Here is a 13,786-nt window from a genome sequence, read left to right as displayed (position 1 = left end):
GTATTTTTCTCTCGTAGTAATTTTTTAACCGATTTTAAAAAAACACCGGTTTTCTAACAATAATATAACATAAACTTAAAACACATTTGTTAAAAGCATATGGACTAAAAAAAATATCTTATTCCGTGTACCGTTATTTCTATAGTAATTTCTTACAGTGTAGGGCCACGAGCCAGAATATTAAGAGCTTTGACCTTGTGAATGTCAAGCATAGCAAGGAGAAGTGTAGAAAGATCGTGTTGTTGCTGCGGTCGCAATTGAACTTCGGCTTAATTTGCATACGTGTAATACTGTGACTGGGAGCCAACGGGACTGGATGGTGATGGGAATGGTGATGGGAGGGGTGGCTGCTGGAGGCAGCGTAGAATCAATCTAGAAAAGTTGGAAAGCAAGCACAACACGCCCCCTAAAAGCAGCTCATTAGCAATCTCACTTGTCCGCAACAGCGACCAAGCCCACTTTGTGGCCGAGCCAGAGTAGCGGTTTCGAATGCAGCTAGATTTAACCCATGCTCGCACACAAGATTAATACATGTACATATTATTTAATTATATTAATTAAATCGGCAATACTATAATGCTTTAAAATTTGTTTGCCAATTTCGTAGATTTTATATATATTTGTTTATTTATTTATTCAAAATATATGAGTATATGTGTTTGGTAAGAATAAAATTGTATATGTTTACTCCACTTAATTACTTAAAAACTAATTGACTAAAAATCAATTTGGTTCAAATATTTTCTTGAGCAAATTTTGAATATAGGGCGTTAAATATGATGTGGGAGGAGGCTACTGCAAATTCATATGTATTTTTTGCATACAAATGATGAGAAGGAAAGAGATAAGCATGCGGAAGAAATAAGCTTTCAATTTGCATAAAACTTAAACCTGTTTGTTGATATAGAACTATATGTGTGTGTGCACACAAGTTCTATCACCTAATTGGAAAATACATTTGCTAAAGTATAAACATGTATTTCGGGTCATATATGGCCCAGTTCTCCCGAAGCTTTGAGGACGCTTAGGAATTCATAAAAGTTAAATCTTTTTTTCATATATTCTTATTAAATATTTTTGATAATCTTTGGGGGTCGCATCGAGCGTTATCACTAATCCATATATGGTCACTTGGGGAATGCATGATTGGAAATTTTCGGGCTCCGATTAAATTTTCAGCTCAACAATTTCCCAGAGTCAATAACTCATTTTCCAAATTGACCCACTAATCGAACGGGTTGCTCTCCTGCCTTGGCAACTGACCGCGAAGTAATATAAAAAAAAATCGTATGATTTTCGCGCCTCCAGACGTTAATTTAATATGGTCTGGCCTAGTCTGGGGCTACAGTTTTCCTTATCAGCAGACGTGCCTAACATCTTCTTACTGCTTGGGGCAAACGAAATCGTTTTTATTAGGTACACTGAACAAAATGAAATGCATGCAAATAAAATGAATTGTGTAAATAAGAAAATAAAATCAAATTTGTTTATCTTATTTCGTGCATGCGTCAAAGGAATTTATTTTTAGATTTATCTGTATTTTCTATAGTGGCAAAAGCTTTTGGTGATAACATTTCCCAAATTAATGTTTTGTTTTGGTGATAATTTATATTAGTTAATAGAGTATTTAAAAGAAAAACACATTAAGGTGAAAACATTTTAACTTGCAAGTGTATTTCCTTTACACATCAATTATCTTTAACAATATTTGGTCTTGATATATATTTTTATCAGTGTACACCGTGCAGTGGACAGTGTGCGCCTTATCGGCTTGGCCCCCAAGTCATGCCGCCGGTGACATTCAACCTCTGGGGGGGTAATGACGCCAGCGGCGTACCTGCCAAAACCGATTTACACCAGCTCCCGCACCAACGCACGCCCATGTCCATATGTAGGTACACACTCGCCAGCATTGAGATGTCGTTTCCCGGGCTGATTAAGTCGGTGGCGGTGGCGGTGGCATTGTCTTCCCGCTGCGAGTGTGTCTGCCTAGTGAAACGAAACTGGGGCTTCTAAACGCCGGGGTCTAAGCAGCTTACCTCTAGTGTTTGGGAGCGGAAAAGCGGGAAAACGGGTGGTGAAAGGAAGGGTTACCAGGGGCAAGGGGGAACCCTACTAGCGCACGTTCCATTTATTTGGGGCGCGGCTTGCATTGCATCTCGATGCAAACATAATCTAATTTACTATTCCACTGCCTGACCCATTTGACCCATTTGCCAATCTCTCGACAGCGAAAAGGAGGAAATCAACCTGGTTTGACGTAATTGAGTGCAGAGAATCTTTCCCGCGATCTGATCAGGTTTCCTACACGCTTGACTTTGCTTTTGGGGTTTGGGAAACCGCAAGACGGCTAACTCATCCTATAGCAATTATATATTTAGTATAAATGCAGTTAATTTTGTTTCGAATTCAACGAGTTATTGCAGATATTTGTTTGTTGCTTCTGATTGCCCAAAAACTATATTGTTACCTCTCACCTCGTTAGTTCCACTCTCCACTCTATAGATTTGATTCCATATTTATGAATTCAATCGCAAAATAGCCAACGCAAAAAAAAGAGGTACAAAACCTATAAAGAACTAGACCATAAACTAAAAATTGGTGCTGAGTCTTGATTATTCGCGTGCGAGCTGCCTTCTTCTAGGCCTTATAAATAATTCGCTTGACACACCTCAGCACTCCACTCGCACTCACTCCCTCTCACCTGACTGCATAGGTGGATGAGGAGAAATCAACTGCAGAAAGGTGCAACTTGCAACTTGCAACTAGCAACTTGCAGCGCAATGGGGCAACAGAATTCAACGTCATCTTCGCTGAAGGTTGAGCTTAATTTGCTTTGACTTTTAACAATTTGCATAAATATCAGACACACGTTGAGTCCTATACCCTTGTGGCTGTTGCACGTTTGTTATGATTCTGGCAACCAACAATAACAATGAGAATCAGATCCAGATTCCGATTCAGATTCATATTCAGATACAGATACAGATGCAGATACAGATAGAGATCCAGATCCACAGCGAATCAGTGCCAATGCAAAGGCGAAGGCGTTTGGGGCTTGGTTGCCTTTCATGGGAATGACAACGCCTGAAAATTTATGAAAGAACGAATTATAAAGGAATTATGATTTCTGTCGGGGGCGTTGAACATTATTTACATCCGATCTTGTCTTTCCTCACCATTTCTCGTCCCACCTTTCATGTTGCAAATTGCAAGCGACAATGTAAATTTGTTTTAGAGTTGATCACTCTCATCGACTGATAGCCACAGACTTAGACTTAGTAAAGATCAAATAATAGAAACTTGAGAATAGTTTAATATTTTTAATAAAATTTGTCTTCTTTTTCAATTGTAGCGCTGGCAAAGAAGATGGTTTGTTCTCTATGATGATGGCGAGCTGACGTACTCGGTTGATGATTATGTAAGTAATTCATTTGAACATATTTTAAACCATTTCCATTTTTATAGCTAATAATAAAATTAAAACGAATTTTTGAGTTTGTAATAGCTAATCAATCCATAGGCATAATTGTGTTTTTCTGTTTTAAATACCGTCTCGTTGGTTCTCCAGTGATAACAAAAAAATAAAAAGATAATAAAACTTTCTGTTATGGGGTGGTCTGAATTTATAAGATAACAAAGCTCATAAAATATTATACAATCCCAAAAGAGCTTCTAATTATGGTATTATAGCATTGCTGGACGTTATCGGTAGAACCAATAAGTGTGCTGGCGGTAAAAACAACAATAAATGTACCTTTCCTTAACCAGCCGATTATTTATGAAGTGAAAGAATTAAAGTGGCTTCTTAAATTGCCACCAGATTGATTTACTTTTACTAACTTACTGAACTATTAATTAGATTTTATATTATTTATTAGTCATTAAATTAAAAAATGTATATTATTACGCGATAGGCCGAGTTCATTTGATTACCGATTAATTAATTCTCCTAATTAAAATCTTAAAATACAACTTGTTTACTCTTTAATTTACATATATTTTCTATAGCCCGAAACCATACCGCAGGCGTGCGTTGATATGACCAAAGTGCTGGAGGTTACCAGCGCCGTGGAGGTGACAGGTCACCCCAACTCCATCGCCATAACCGCTCCCGAGCGCGTGACCTTTGTGAAGGGCACCAGTTCAGAGGAATCCCAGTGGTGGCTCAACATCCTGGCTGCCTTTCCCAAGTCGAAGGGTCGCCACAAGAGAAGCGCCACCCTGCCCGGTGGTCAGGTGGTGGGCAGTCTACGCCCAACGAGCAACGGCGACCTAACACTATCCACTAAGCTGGGCAATCGGCACAGCTCCTATCACAAGGACACCCTAACGTCTTCCCAGTCGGCAGGCAATCTGTTGAGCAGCCTTGATCTGGGTCCCAGCTCCACGAAGACCGCTGGTTCGCCTCTGACCACCACGCAATCAGCTCTCGCCGATGATGAGGAGGACGACGGCGTGGAAACGGGCGAGGATGTCGACGAGGACGAGGAGGATGAGACGTCGGTGCCCAGAAAGTCAAAGACGGTCAGCATGGGGGGCCAGGACGAGAACAATCGTAATGCCGGCAACGAGATCACAAATCGGGGTAAGTAAAATAAAACTAACTTTTCTTTAGAGAAATCTAAAAAGCTGATCAGCTAATTTATAACTTAGCGGAAACACAAACCATATAATTGCAAAAAGCTCTTAGAAAGTATAAATTTTAAAATCTAGAAGTATATTCTTCTAACTAAACTTTTATTTTAATGAAACATTAACTGAATCTCGTGTTAGATTAGTATTATAAAATTGGCTCTATCAATAACAAACTTCATCAAGTTGTGGAAATAACTCAAGCAATTTAACAGTCAACTGAATAATAAGTGGTTGTAGGGCCAAAATGGCATTTATCTTTACGCAATACAGTTGATGAATCTGACTTTTACTTTTTAATGAAAATGGCTGGCAAGCTTAGTTATCTTTTGCTCTGTATTTTGAACCCTTTTCGCGATTTTTGTTCCGCTTGACTTTTCGTGGATGTGGAAGCACTGGGTTCGGTTGAGCTCGTATCGGCTGCTATAATTTTTATGATCATTTATGGCTTGCAGCAATCAAAATTATCAACTTGGGAACAGACGGACAGCGAGTCCGAGAGACTCCACTGAGGGATTGCAGGAATATTCTATATTCGGGGCAAGGAAGCGAATGAAGAAGATGGCGATGGGGGGCAGTGCGTGCAGCTAGTTAAAGCCGCAGCCACGAAATTAACCTTGAATTCACACACAAAGACAGGGACAATCGTGAAGCAGGGCTGGCTGGCTGGAGAGGAATCCTCGCCACTACTTAAGATCGTATAATGGTAGGCTTCATAAATTTTCTTTAGATCCCAGCCAGACTCTCGAGTGGAGTTGGTCCGTTGTGAGGATCGGTTGGTTGGTGGGTCGGTAATTGCAGTTACTGTGAATGTTCTCACATACATTGCTGCAGGATACTTGTTCATGGAAAAATGATATTCACGCTTAAATTATAGTGTGTCTGCCCTCAGATCCGTTGTTGTGCCATCACGGATGAATCCAAAGAGGGTGGTAGTGGTGTTCGTTGTGGACTGGACCAACTCCCCTCCTTGGTTGCAAATTCATGGCTCAGCATCCACATCAAATGGCATTATTCAGTTGATAAATCGCCAGTTAAAGACGTGAACCAGTTCGAATTGCAAAGCCCACGAAATGGAAAGCGAAAATTTACCCAGCATCATGACTGATTCAAGTGTTCATTGCTTTATAACTTTTTGTAATTTAAACAAAATATCGAAGAAACGAAATATTGTCGAAGCTTAGGAATATGAAACGATTGCAGCTGAACAATTCTCTAGGCTTCCGACTATTCATTTCATTTATCCACACAATCCGTAATAATAATAGATCTAAAGAATGCATTTCATTATTGCACTTACCTGCGGAAAGTACCGCTTCTGGGGCCATTCTAATGGTCAGTTTTCACACTCACATTTGCCACCTTTTTCGATTAGCGATGCACCGTTGGCTAGTAATGGGTCTGGAGATTTGGCGAGGCCGAGATCAGTTACCAGGTAGGACTCTAGGGCATTTCGCTCACTCGCGCTTCGTGGAGCTTGGGTGCTGACATAGACTAATTACATTCCATCAATAAGCAAAATTGTGCGGCAAATGAGGCAATTCATTGGACGGTTGGCTGGGCGAGCACTTTCTGAATGGGTGTTAGGATGCAGGATGGAGGAAGAAAAAAGCTCTTAAAATGCACAACGACAAAGATTATAAACTGTCTACACCTAATAGCCGTCGGCAGGCCAATGTCAGGACGGGGCCAGTTGAAATATTTTCCAAGTCAGCGCTACATGATAGCCCCTCTGGACATGAGTGCACCACCATGTGGCTTCTCTAGCCATGTCCCTAGCTATGTACGTATGTATGTCTCTCTGTAGGGACTTGTAATGGGCAAAGTTTCACGGCAAAGTGAATAATTACAGTGCAAATAAATCTCGGGCTCTGGTGTGGAAAAGCCTCGCTCTGTGGATTAGTTTAGAAATTTCAGCAGACTCTCGGTAGAGGTGACGAAATGCAGCTACACAGCTAACCGGCGATTAAACGCCCCAAAAAATACAAAACACAGGCCAGCAATCAAATCATCAACCTAGGGCCCATTACAATCAAACGAGTTTCCGAAGAAGTTTGCATTTCACAAGAATTAAGTGCAAGATTGTATTACAATGACAAATTGTAAGAGACCGGAGGATGTACAGAAGTAACTACTTATGATTGCAACAAAGTAGCTGCGCATTCCATTAATCTGATGCACTGAAAGAATGCTTATTAATGTAAACAAAGATTTATGTCTTGTATAATTTGGTCTTTACATTACTTTAAAGTTTGTTTCTGAAACTTTTCTCTCCGATTTTCCCAGTGTGCCTCTGACATAGAACTTGCATTTGAACTATCTGCCGAGCTATGTTATCGGTGGCTAACCTTCATACTATATCAATCGCTAATTACAGCCCTTTGCAACTTTGTAAAAAGATTCGTGGATGCCGGGAGAGAGAGAAAAAGAGTTCCATTAGTTCTACCGCGAATTCATTATCTTTCTATTGAGCAGCCCCATTATGAGCCACACAGAAAAAGCATGTTAACAAACGTGGTTAGGCGGGACAGACCCAGCTCCATTGAGGCCGGACAACTTCTGTGCAAATGCAAAATGACAGCACTGGATGGGCCAGGAGGCGTCTCGGCAGCTAACGATGCAGGTTGTGCGATTTACGAGACTGCTGAGCACCAGAACTGGGAGACTTTGAAACTCGAAAGGAGAACCACCGGCAGTCCGGCAGTAGAAGCCACCATCACCTATAACCAATCAATATTCATAAGTGTAACGACTCGAAAGCAAAATTTATGCAACAAGCTGGGGTCCGGTCTGGCAGGATTTTGTATATGGTATATGGTTTTTTGTTGTTTTTTTTTTTCCACAGGGAGCAGCGGGCTGTACGGTCAGTTAGAAATTTTTCAAAGTCATCGTGTGAGGGGTCCCTCGGGCGGAAGGGCTGGGTTCCGACGGGCGGGAGCGATTCCAATCCAAAGGCAATTTTCGCTTTCGTTCGCCCAAAAGGCAGAGCCGGGCAGGTAAATCAACTTGCAATTTGATTATTTATTACGTCTGAGGCGGGAGCTTCGTTGGCAAAGTGAGGGCAATGTCGGGAATCTCGGAAATCGGGGAGTTCTGGAGTTTTTTTGCAGGAAGCCCGTCCATGATTGAGTGGGTTGTTCTGAGTGCGCTTAATTGTGGCCATAATTAATCAAATGCTGTTAATTAAAGAAATGAATAAAGAGTCGCCACCAGAGACAATTCCGAAAATCCTCACCCGATCCACCCCGTTTATATGGTCGCATCGCCCGAGTTCCTCAACTGCCAGGAACCATAATTATAGGGCTTTGTGCATCAACAGCGGCATCAAGCCACTAGCCAGCCCATGTATCTGCGAACACTGTTTTTATCAACTTAATTACACTTAGCACCTTACGCGCCTTCATTTCGTTCGCCCCACTGAAGTCTGTGTTCTCTGATTTGATCTTGAACTTGAAAGCGCGTAGTAAAAGCCACAATAAATATTAAATGGTGCAAAACACATCAAGGGCAGGCCACGAAAGCGAAACAAAGAGCCACAGATAATAAAGCAGCAAGTGGGGATGGTTTTATGGCCAGTTCGGCGGGGAATCAAGAAACGAATGAAGGATGACCTGTAAGCCAGCAGAGAGGTCCTCATTGTTACTTCTTAAGGCTAAGAAAAATATTTTAGCTTTTGTTACTCCCCAGGGGACCCTCAATAAACTTTATAGTTTCGAGTGCGTTCTTGAGATTGTAAATTTGATTTATTGCAAACTAATTGTTCAATTGTTCAAATCTGTTCTTTAATATGGCTTTAGATTTAATAGAACAGCATCGAATGCTTGAAACGTGAGTCATCTTATTATCAGACGTAAATATACGTATTATTATATTATTATATATACGTAAATTCGTTCTTATATGCCCCAGAATCCCTGATAGCAGAGTAGTAAGCATAACCGCATTTTAAAGGGTAAAGTACTATTGTCCTTCCCTTCGGATATGTGTAATATCATAAGCATTATAAATTCCATTGCTGACATAGTCCCGGCCCCAAACCCTAATCGACGTAGAGTCGCCAGGGCCACTTTGGTCAGGCTTTTGCTTGAACGCGATGGGCCGACAAGTCGACCAATTAAAGGCATACCCCATGCCCATCGTCATCACCATCGCCATTGCACCGTAACCCGTAACCTCCCCTTGGCGCTGTTAGCACAGTAACCTTGAACCTGCTCGGTGAGTCAGTCAGTCAGTGGCCAGCTCTGTTTCTGTCAGAGCTTTGAGCTGGATCCCCCGTAACCATACCCATCCCGAACTCGGTGCTGGAGCCTTGGCTTTGGCATCCGTATCTTAAGCTGGAGTTCAGAGGCTGCTGGTCCACCTCCTTTCGCTTTTCGCAACAGCTCAATAATCAAGATAAACGCCGCTGGAGCAGCCGAAAAGCGACCAACCTGTTCGACTGACCGAATTGATGCGCATCCAGAGCGCTGTGTGTTCGAGGTTCGGATTCGGTCAGTCCAGTCATCTCAGACGCTCGACTTTATGGCCAGTCGGAAATTTGTATCATAATCATAATAAACCTAAATGTGGCGGCTGGCTGGAACAGGTCTAAATATATATTTTGTAATCACATATTTTATGGGACAACTCGGTGCTTGCCTCTCGTTCGTCTGGTTCGTACTTGATGGCTTGTCCTCCTCGACTTGTTTGGGTGTTAATAAAATTATGGCACTCTGCAGCGCTCTCGGGATCTCTTTCAGGGCTTTCTGGCCTGGCTTATCGCGATCCCTCGGATCCCCTTACAATACACCGTGTGCCCGTTTTAATAATTTTATTATATTTGCCCGCACATAACTTGGCTCTCTCTGCGCGTTTTACGGCCCTATGCTGGACATAAATATTGTTAGGGGTGGAGTGTGGCTCCGAATTCTCGGTCCTCAATCCTCAGTCCTCAATCCTCAGTCCTCAATCCTCAGTCCTCAATCCACCGTCCACACGATCCTGTGTCTAAGTTAATTTCAGTCAATGGCATTGATATGGTTTGCTTAGCCAAGAGAGATACCGGCCAGCCAGCCAGCCAAATGAAATTACCAACATGCTCATATTTCAAAGTATTTAATGAAGATGCTGAGCCAATTATGAGAAAAGAATGCGTAGATTGCTGGTTGAGCTTTGTTTTTGGCTAAGGCCGATGGACAATTTATGATCCTTGATCACCGACAAGCTTGTATACTTATAATTGCCTGGTTATCTGTTTTAACGATCTTTTCTTTATTCTTTGATGGTGGTTAATGGTGATTTGGGTTCATTGAATTAATTATACTAAATAGTCTTTGCTTTGATCTTTGGTAAAAAAAAGCTAAGCTAAATACAATTTGACTTGTTCCTTAATTTAATTTTTTCATTTCTTCAGTTTCCCAGCCCACGACATGCTTGCTAATCGAGGATATTCGACGTGATGAAAAGACGATCAAGGACATTGCCAACACCATAACGAATCTGAGTCAACAGCAGAACAAACGCTGGTCCACGGCGGTCAACAATGCCCTGAACAACCAGCATCATTTCGGCCATCACAGCCAGTACCAAGTGACATCCAGGGATGAGACGGACTTCCAGATGTCCTCCAACAGCAGCAGCACCAAATCCCAAAACCCAGCCAGCGAGCGACCTAAATCCCTGCCCCTGGCATCTAACTCCACGCCTGCGATTGTTTCGGCCATAGTCAAAAAGATACCCACGGTTATGGAGCAGGGTGACAAGACAAAACCCACTGCCAGGCTGCAATTACACCTAAAGTCACCGAAACATTACCAACACGAGAGGGGCGATCCCGATGGCGGATGCAATCTGGACGAGCTGTGTGTTAACTACATGGCCAAAACGGATGAGCTGCGATCGGTGGGCAAGGCCAACAGTAAGTCATCCTCTGGTCAAGGTAAGCCTCCGGTTAAGGAGGAATCGCTGAATGCCAAGAAGGGTTGGCTCATGAAGCAGGACAATCGGACTTGTGAGTGGTCCAAGCACTGGTTCACCTTGAGCGGTGCAGCGCTTTTCTACTATAGAGATCCCCTGTGCGAGGAACGAGGTGTTCTCGACGGCGTCCTGGATGTTAATAGTCTAACCAGCGTAATACCCGAACCTGCGGCAAGCAAACAGCACGCTTTTCAGCTGACCACTTGGGACAAACAGCGCTTGGTTTTGGCCAGCTTGTCGCCCAGTTCGCGAAATAGCTGGCTGGCGGTCCTGAGAAGTGCTGCCGGATTGCCCCAACTAGACACACCACCCAAACAGACAGATATAGAGCAGGACTTTATCAAGGCTCAACTGCAACAGCCATCGTCGAGTCCCGTCACTCCAGGCACTCCAGCAGGTCCACATTTCTCCTCGGATGAGGAGTACAGGACGGCATCGGAGGGCGGCAGGCGGGATAGTCTGGACTGGGGATCACCGTTGTCACCATCACCACCTGTTTTGAGAAGTTGTCTGCGCAATCGAAGCTTGGCCAGCTTGCACAAAAGGAGTCGCAGTTCGCCACCAAGTTCACGGCGCAGTACTGTAGACAGTGTGGCCAGTGATGAATTGCCTCTCTTAGTAGTTCCCGAGGAAATGCAGCCAACCGAGAGCAGGGAACTCAAGCAACAATGCGAGACCTTGCGGGCAGAGGCTTCACTGCGGGAGGCCCGCATGTCGGAGCTACTGGCCACCCTCCAAAGAACGGAACAACAGTTGACTGCCCGGCTGCAGGAGCAACAACAGCAGTTGAATAGCGAACTTACCCAGGCCAAACAGAGTGCCTCCGATCTGATGCACAATTTGGGAATGCAGCTCACCGAGAGTCAGTGCCAAATCAAGCAGTTGGAGGACCGTCTGGCGCAGGGAATCGAGGAGAACGAAGGACTCTACAAGCGTTTGAGAGAGTTACAGGCTCAGGATCACAGTGGTGGTGCCGCTCTCAGCAACCTGCAGCGTCACAAAATTAAACGCATGGACTCACTGAGCGATCTAACCACCATCAGCGACATTGATCCCTACTGCCTGCAACGCGATTCGCTGGCCGAGGAGTACAATGAGCTGAGATCCCGCTTCGAGAAGGCCGTTAACGAAATTCGAGCCATGAAGCGGGAACTGAAGCAGTCGCAAAATCAATACGATGCCTTGGAGCTGGCACAAGCTGCGCTGCAGCAGAAGCTGGAGAGGCGGCAGCACGAGGATGGAGCCCAACTGCAGCTGATGGCAGCCCGTATTCAGGATCTGACCCTGAAGTACAGCAGTTCGGAGCGTCAGGTGCGGGCTCTTAAGCAGAAATTGGCCAAATCCGAGAGGAGACGTTCGTTGTCCTTGAAGGGTAAAGAGCAACTGGAACTGAAACTAAGCGAGTTGCAAAGGGAAACGGTGGAGAGAAAGGAGGGTACGCCACCCGAGTCTTCCAGCAGCGAATCCAGTAGCCAGTCACCACTAAATGCCCACCTGTTGCAGCGATTGCACAGCCTGGAGCACGTGCTCCTCGGCAGTAAGGAGCGTCTGGAGCAGAGTCTCACCCAATTGCAGCAAATTCGCGCCGGCCAAAGGACTCGTCGCTCCGTTTCGCCCATGAACGATCGCAAAGATGGCCTACGCCAGCTGGAACGAGCTCTGGCCGAAACATGTGTGATGGTCAGTGAGCAGATGGAGCTGACTTGCTTGCAGGATTCGTGTCACAAGTGTTGCGATCTGCGTCAGCGTGTAGAAAAGCTATCCGCCTTGCAGCAGCAAACCGAAACGGATTTGCAACGGAGTGAGCAGCTGCTGGAGCAGCGGGAGACTGACCTGGCCCAAGCACTGGAAAAGTGCGCCAGCCAGGAGCAGGAGCAGGAACTGCTCCTGCAGCAGCGTCAGGAGCTGAGCGAGGAATTAGGAAGGCAGCAGGAGCGTTGTCGGCGACTGGAAAAGCGACTGGAGCTCCTCGAGCGGGAACATGGCAAGCAACTGGAGTGCCTGAGGGAGGTCTACCACACCGAACATGCCAACGCAGCCGATGAGCAGAGTTTCCGAAAGCGGTACCAAACTGAGATCGAACAGCTGAGGGTGAGTTTAAACACTGCAACCCACTGTACGCTAAAAAAAATCATTTATATGGCATATATTATAGTATATAAATAAATAAATAAAAGTTAAATCCGTTTTAATAACGAACTTTCATACTGTACATTTCAGACACTCTGCGAGAAGGGATTGAGTGCCATGGAAACTTCGCATAAGCGGCTTACTATGGATCTTGAGCAGAAACACAAGATGGAGATAGAGCGCCTGCTGGCCGAGAAGGAAACTGCCCTGGCCGAGGAAACTCAGGTACAGCTCATAGCCCGCCAATCCACCTTTGTTTGGATTCTTAACTTCTTTGGATTTATTTACTACATTTACAGGCCACTTTGGCTGCTCTGGATGCGATGAGAAAAGCACACCAGAGTGAAGTTCAGCGGGAGGTGGCTCGATTCAAGCAGGAGTTTCTGCGACAGGTTCAAAGAGGCGAACAAATGCGAGGGGATGGCGCCAAACTGAAAGAGTAAGTATAGAATGAATATTTTGTGGAAGATGGCCTAAAACACATGCATACAAATATCAAATCCTTGAGCACAATTCGATTAAAACTAAAACGAACCTTATCTTCTATTTAGGGAGGATCTCGGAGAGCTGCGAATGGAAATTCTCGCATTTTCCGAAAAGTATTCCATCAAGTGTGTGGAGAACGCGGCCTTGGAGGAAAAACTGCATATGGCCAATAGCAAGCTAAGACATTTTCAGCAGATGCAGCAACTGGAGCTGAGGTACGGTAATTTATATTCAATTGGACACCCTTACTTTAATGACATCTTGCAGAAACAAACAATTTCGTGCTCACTTGGCCTCCGATGATCCATCAAATGATGTTCACTTCGTGCAGGGCCTGACCTCCGACGCTCGAGAAGATGCTGATTGTGAAGATAGCGAGGTAAGAAACTGCAGTATTATATCACTTAGAACCCCTTAATTAACTCTAGATCAATTAGTATAAATTGTGACTAACACTAATCACTACAACTGCAGACAACAACTAATCCACTTTGTTACCATCTTCCACTATCCCAAAAAAAAAAATACAAAAAATATAAAAACACAACACAAACAACACAACACAACTACAACCAACTTC

The 13,786-nt window shown here is 44.0% G+C and overlaps 1 protein-coding gene and 1 long non-coding RNA gene across 5 annotated transcripts in view; one reads left to right on the top strand and one right to left on the bottom strand.

Annotated features, from left to right (window-relative positions):
- osp (outspread) overlaps nt 1-13,786 on the top strand; it is a 90,145-nt gene that overhangs the window by 74,069 nt on the left and 2,290 nt on the right. For all 4 annotated transcript variants that reach the window (NM_001169504.2, NM_078843.6, NM_165089.4 and 1 more), the window contains 7 exons: nt 3,356-3,421; nt 4,012-4,588; nt 10,028-12,681; nt 12,811-12,945; nt 13,020-13,159; nt 13,272-13,421; nt 13,474-13,585. In NM_001169504.2, the coding sequence (NP_001162975.1) occupies nt 3,356-3,421; nt 4,012-4,588; nt 10,028-12,681; nt 12,811-12,945; nt 13,020-13,159; nt 13,272-13,421; nt 13,474-13,585 (3,834 nt within the window). The remainder of the gene's footprint in view (nt 1-3,355; nt 3,422-4,011; nt 4,589-10,027; nt 12,682-12,810; nt 12,946-13,019; nt 13,160-13,271; nt 13,422-13,473; nt 13,586-13,786) is intronic.
- Nucleotides 1,651-2,014, bottom strand: lncRNA:CR43411 (long non-coding RNA:CR43411). Its single transcript, NR_047958.1, has one exon. It is a non-coding gene; the product is annotated as a long non-coding RNA:CR43411 (long non-coding RNA).

This window comes from Drosophila melanogaster, chromosome 2L, assembly GCF_000001215.4.
Source record: "Drosophila melanogaster chromosome 2L".
NCBI lineage: Eukaryota > Metazoa > Arthropoda > Insecta > Diptera > Drosophilidae > Drosophila > Drosophila melanogaster.
This window is presented reverse-complemented; position numbering and strand designations above follow the sequence as displayed.